Genomic DNA, 6,463 nt, shown 5'->3' with positions numbered 1-6,463 from the left:
TTCACACTAGTTACCTGTGTAAATAACATTGAGTACACTTGCGAAGTGTCTAAAAACGACCATCCTTTTTTTGTGGGTATTTTGTGTTTTGTCCTTTTTGTTTTTAGAATAATCCAAGCCGCCATGCGGATTATTTTCTTTTTCTGGTCTGGTTTTTCTGGTGTTATGAACTTTTTTATTGTATTTTTTTTGTCAATGCCCTTTGAACCATCATTTTGAAAAGGTCTTACTGTACACTCTCAGGGCATTACATTTTTCTTTTTTTTTTTTTTCCACTTTTTTTGCTTTGTTAAGTGTGTAACTATGTGTATTACGTCTGTTTGTGTATGCTAAGTGTCAACGTTCTGTAAACAATACGCCGCTTAAATGTGTAAACATGTACAACTTGCTTATGCAATGGGCCATTCTGCGATACAATAACAAAACTCTGCCAATTCCTCCCTGTTTATCGAGGCCCGAGGCCCCTAAATATCCTGTAAGCAATAAATTGCTACAATAAGAACTGTATCTAATCACTTTGGGTCTGGCGGAACGAAAATCTCCCCAAATCGTTCAACAACTTCACTTATCTGCCTCTGCAAGGAAGACTGCTTTGGAACCTTGGAACTCTGATGGTGGTAAATCAATTGACATCTTTTCTTTGCGTGATCACAGAAATCCTCCTACAAATCAAATTCATGAATTAAGTAACCTCAATCATATGTCAGTAAGTGAAATAGTTCAAGTACTCGTCGTATGTACCGAGTAAAGTGATCCTAATCTTTGTGTCCTTTGCTTCACAAGCTCGCTTAATGAACTAGACTCCTCACTCCTCGAAACACTATAGGTTTGATCAAATCGTTTTGCATAACCCGCATGCACTTGATTACACTTCTTTCACGTCACCTGCAAAAAAGGAATAGGCCTTATCACGGTTTTGGAAGCCATCTTGACGGGTAGGCAAATGTGTCCGAAATAGCGGTGTTTCTATGGGAATGTGCCTTGAAATAACACGAGAAAACCTTGAATAAAGTCGGCAGTTACTTGTGAAAATACATTGTTCGTGGTTAGTCTTACGAAGCTCGTTTCACCCCGACCAAGGGACTCGTCAGAGACCTTTCTGCTTGGCAAACTCGTTCGCTAACAAAATTATGACAACAATCTCGCCTTATATCGTATAAGGATTCCCGACCGCACAAATTCACGAGGGAACATTTACCTTGAACCTTGAACCTTGAACCTTGAATGGTACCTTGACTGGTAAACTTACGTTGCTAACTAGAGGAGTTTACTGACAAGAATTTGAGGGTCCAACCTGCGCTACTAGTAATTTCCCATTTTTTCCCACAGACGCATGTCTGACTGAGCGTAAATTTCAAGCAATTGTATGGCAAAACTTAAAATTCCGCTTTGCAAATTCTAGTGCAGGTTGGATTCTCTTGGAAAAGTCCGAAACCGTATTTCAGAATCCTAAAACGAATCTTGCGTTTCGGATTTTTCAATCCAAAGTATCCACAGTCGTATGAGTCGCGGGGATCCTGTTTCGTTAGGAATGAACCGCAAAAAAATATTTGGAAAGCAGTCGTGAGAAATAAACAAATTTGCTTGCTGGGTAGGAGTTTTCAGTGTCGTTTCTTTGCAAAAGTCACCCAGAAATGTTATCGGACAGAGTTTGGAAGATTTCACAGGAAATAAAAAAATCTGGGACGACTGAACGAGTTATAAGTGTTTGCTTTTGGAGGACGAAAATTAGCTATTAACAGGATATGGGCTCCGGCCTGCTAATATCCTATCAAAACAATTCGTAGGTGGCTTATTATGAAAGAGAAATTTGGCAGTCAGTCAACGGACAAAAGGTCCATTTTCAGATTTTTCTTTCCTTTGAATGCGAAGAGTCTCCATCCTTTTTGATCAATGATTCTTTTAATTAGACAAAAGTTAAGATAAAGTGCTCACCCAACTTCCAAGTTCAGTCATGTGTACCCATAGTTCTTCAGCTGCAGTAGAACACAACTCCACAACCGACTCCGACCCGCAAGATCCCGTCGCCATCGCTGTAAGTTCTCCGGCAGTTATGACGAGAAATGTAAATTCGTTCCACGAAAAAGTCAACTCTTTCAAATCAATTTCCATCGCAAAACTACTGATTGCTTTCTGAATGTCCACGCTTGATTGCACTGGTATGTCTAAACATGTTAAGTCTACTATCCCTCGTAACTTATCTGCAAGTGTCGTTAAATACCCTGTAACTTTTTTCACTGATGAAGAACAACAATGTATGTCCAGTCCACGTCTCTTTCGCGTGAAGAGATCCAAAAGCAACGTCAAGTCCCTTTTAAGTTCAAATTCAGTTAACTCCCTGACAACATCTTCTCGAGTCAATGTTCGCATTACTTCCTTCAAGAAACTGACATCTTGCCAGGAGATCTTCCCCTCGTATTCTAAATCACGGAAAATTCTACAAGTGTTCGCGTACTGTTGTAAACTTTGTCCGGTACAGTAAAGACAAAGCTTTTTCAGATGTGCTTGTTCCAAATTTTTAGAAATTTGAAACAGAACAGATCTGTATTCCCGTCTAAGTTGGCTAGTTACTGTCGTCGAAGTGTTCGTCTTGTGCATGGCGGTCAAAGTGAGTTCGAGAAAGCAAGTCACGTGACATCGAGTTGGTTACTCCGATTCTAGGAAAAACCGGAAGTTGCATGCGAGTGAAGCTTAATTAATGGCCCTAATCGGACGCCGCAAACAGACTCCTGATATCCTTTGCTATTTACATCCGAGCAATTCGCACGGAATTTGCGCCCGAAAATGTTGTAATCTTTGCGGGAATAAATGAGTTAAAATCATCTCACTGTTTTAGTATCCACCACTAGCCACTTCCACTTCGGTGAATAGTTACTAAAGATATACACCTCTAAACTTATCGCTTCTAACCCTTTCGATAACAATATCTCCGACTATGTGGGGGCCAGGGGGAAATGGAATATACTGCATGAAGTTAATAATCATTTCTTTACCTTCCTTGAATTCAATTTCATGCCTCGTATGGAGGCATCTGAATAAATTCCTGATACTGTAAATGGTAAATATGAAAGCGAGCATCTAGAAATGATTTCCATGACTGTAGCGTCACCTACATACTTGACTCTGCCCTTGGGCACGTATCTGCCATACCGTTTACAAGAATGCAGAAGAGCAAGGATGCTAACTTGGTTCCCTGTGGTGCCCCGCCATTAATCTGAATAGGGAGAGACAACGAATTACACACTCTAACCATCTGAGTCCTATTTGTTAAAAAAGCAGCAATCCATCTAACAAGATGAGGATCTATATCTCCATAATAAAGTTCACTTAGCAGTACATTGTGGTCGACAAAGTCGAAGCCTTTCCTTAAGTCTGAGAAGAAAATTCTAATGCATCAGCCACAAGTACCCGAAGACAATTCCTAATTCTTTGACCACGAATGCTAGATCTCTCGCAAAATCTGGTGCTTTACCTGCGCTTCACTGTGAATTAAAGACTCAAAAAGCTGATATCTGTTGCATCTCCGGAGGCTTGGTTAAATCAGAACGTTCGTACTCATCTTATCTGTCCTGAGGGTTTGTCTGTTTTTACACGTAAAGGGAGGACTGGTCGTCAAGGCGATGGAATTGCTATATTGTCTAGAGGTCATTGGCAATTAGAAAGATTGCAAGGGAATTTTTCCAATGTTTTCGAGTGTTTATGGGCTAAAATACCAAGTAGTAACTCTGCATTTTTTCATCGCTGTAGTTTATCATCCCCCTGAACCACAATATGATGCTTATGACCCGATTGGCCTTTTTGACAAACACATTCAATGATTTTCTGGTTTCTGATCCTACCTGTAAGCTTATTATTTGTGGAGTCGTAAATAAACTACGATACGAAGACTTGCTTTTGCAGAACTCACTGTTTCAAATGATTAGACCTCCTACGAGACAGGACAAGATCCTTGATGCTGGTCTTTATGCTAACATCCCCCACTTGTGGGGTAAGATACTTGTGATCAAATGTCTGGTCAAGTCTGATCATTTGATGGTAATGGCTTGTCCTCTTATTCCTGCCAAATCCCTTAGAAAGACAACATGTTTCAGAGATGCAAGAGAACAGAATAAGATCAAAAGTAGTCGTGGTTTAAAGTCAGGAAATGGATAAAGTTCAATTGGTAAAAGATAAACTCGAGTCTTTGTATGGCAGCTGATTTCCAGCAATCTCTGTGAGAGTACTTCAAGAGACTCTCCTTTTGTGTCACTGTTGGTGAACCGCTTAATGAGAGACGAAAGCTATTAAGACAGCATAGAGGCAGCATGCAAGTCAAACCCTAATCGATAAAATCAACGCTTCAATTAGAAGAAATCAAATTCTAGCGGTGAAAAATGACATCAACGAGAAAGAAGAAGGCTCCAAATCGTGGTATTAATTCAATAACTGGTCGGAAGTTTACTCATTATCTATCAGCTCTATCATCAGTCCTGGTGACAATGATGATTAGGTCTGCAACATTAACACTGACCCTAATTACATGGATACTTAAGCCTTCTCTATTCCTGATGGTACTAGGATTCCCGAGGTCACTTCTCTGGCCGTTTGAGACTTTCTACTTAATCTGAAGAGAACAGCTGCCGGTCCTGGTCAACTTCCCTTTTGGCTGTGGAGAGACTTCACCCCTTTGCTTTGCTTTTGACCTTGCTCTAATCATACCCCACGTCTTCAATTGCTCCCTTAGATGTCAAATAGTCCCCACTTAGTGGAAAATGGCTGATATCATGCCTTTACCAAAGGAGACTCCATTTAAGGACGTTCGCGTGAAAATCTCCCGACATTGAAATTTGTTTAATTTCTCGCCTGAAGTTTTGTCATAAATTACTTATTCCAAAAATTAAGAAAAATTGGGGGGTCACCGACTTTGTTTCGGAGAAAAAGGCAAGAGAAAAATGCCCTGATTTCGATAGATGGGTCATTATAACGAGATGTGGCCTGATCTACTCATCCGTCGAAAATCATAAACTTAATATGTTAGAGTGAAGGTTTCTGTGCATAGAAATATAGGAGTGGGCTTTTTAGATAATTGCATACCGCTAGGGATGTCGTAAAGAGTATAGTTAATCCTCAACGAGCGTTTTCGCAAGCACTACCCGTTGTAACCACTTCCGGAATTCAGGACACACAAGCAAAGGAAATTTTTAAAAAAGATAACTTCTTACATTGTGATTTTTTTCATTTCATCATATTTTGTAGACTGTAAGAAGAGCAAGTGATTCATGTCTTAAAAAATAGGGGTCACCAATGTTCTAAAAGAGTAAAACCGATTTGATGTTGCGAAGCTCTTGGAAAATTTCGTTTGTCACGTTTTTGCGTGACCTTTCGGGGAAGGACTGGAACCCAAGACAGGATCCATGGATTAAAGGTTTTTGTAAAAAAAAGAACTTTCTGGAGCATAGCAACGAAGTTTCAAGCAGGCGTTATCTTCATTTGGTTAGTGTTTTGTATCATATCTCTGCTTTGCCGTCATGCTCATCTTCTGGAGTGCGGTTTTTGTGAAATATAATCTCTGGCTGCTTCCTCGCAGGTCCGCACTATTCAAGTGGACGAGGAAGACAAGACAATTCACCTCTATTTTCATGAAAGTAATGAACAGAACTTCAAAAACATGTATTCATTTGGAACTAAGAAGTTCGTAGTGTAATAAAAACATTAAAACCAACCCCATTAAATTTAAGTAAACCAACCTTCCTCGAGTTTTCCAAAACTTTCAGCCACTACTCAATTAGCTACCTTTTCCAGACCTTTTCAATCCTCCCGCTCCTTTCTCTTTAACGATTCATGATGAACTGGAAATAAATGTGCCATTCCTTTGCCGGCCTGGAATTTTTTCTCCGGCGTTTTTGTCGCCATAAGATCTTAAGTAATGCTTGAAGTAATGTGTGACATGTTACAGTCGCGTTACCTGCGCAGTAAAAGTTGCGTACAAACAATTAGCGCGAACGTCCTTAAGTTTTTAAACCAGCTTAGACCTATGTCGTTAACTAATATCATAATGAGGCTTTTTGAGAGAGTTGTTTTTATATCTGAGCTCTTCGATCCAATGTCATTAATAATTCTATTGGTTCTGGTCAATTTGCATATCGCAAAGGCTACCATACTACCATGGCCTTGGTTAAGTGTCGGCACGAATGGCTTAAACAGCTTGATATAGCGGTGATGTTGACTTTATTAGAATTTTCTCATTTGATTTTAGTAAGGCATTTGATTCCTGACAATCCACTTCATCACCTCTTACCACCTACTAGGGATCGAGTTTTGAGATATAGGGGCCACTCTATATTATACCTAGAGTAAGGACTGAACGTTTTAAAAGTGTTTTTTATCAATAGGGCTTTATTTTATTTTAGATAATTAGATAATTTTAGAAATGTGTAAACTGAACACGTCTGCTTTTCAGTGATGTTTTTTTGCGTGTATAATA

The 6,463-nt window shown here is 39.5% G+C and overlaps 1 protein-coding gene across 2 annotated transcripts in view; it reads right to left on the bottom strand.

Annotated features, from left to right (window-relative positions):
• The window catches only part of LOC138018832 (uncharacterized), a 2,645-nt gene extending 20 nt beyond the window's left edge, over positions 1–2,625 (bottom strand). The window contains exons 1-3 of one of the 2 annotated variants that reach the window (XR_011126073.1): positions 1,936–2,625; positions 742–885; positions 1–662 (exon numbers count right to left, since the gene is read on the bottom strand). The exon at positions 1–662 is cut by the window's left edge and continues 20 nt beyond it. Coding sequence is in view for 1 of the 2 variants with exons in the window: in XM_068865512.1 (XP_068721613.1) it covers positions 513–662; positions 1,936–2,598 (813 nt within the window). In the remaining variant the exon portion in view is untranslated. The remainder of the gene's footprint in view (positions 663–741; positions 886–1,935) is intronic. The other variant, XM_068865512.1, reaches the window with a different exon arrangement.
• Between the last annotated feature and the right edge of the window lie 3,838 nt (positions 2,626–6,463).

Source organism: Montipora capricornis, chromosome 2, assembly GCF_036669925.1.
Source record: "Montipora capricornis isolate CH-2021 chromosome 2, ASM3666992v2, whole genome shotgun sequence".
Lineage (NCBI taxonomy): Eukaryota > Metazoa > Cnidaria > Anthozoa > Scleractinia > Acroporidae > Montipora > Montipora capricornis.
Note: the sequence above shows the minus strand (reverse complement) of the source record. Positions and strands in the feature narration are given on the sequence as shown.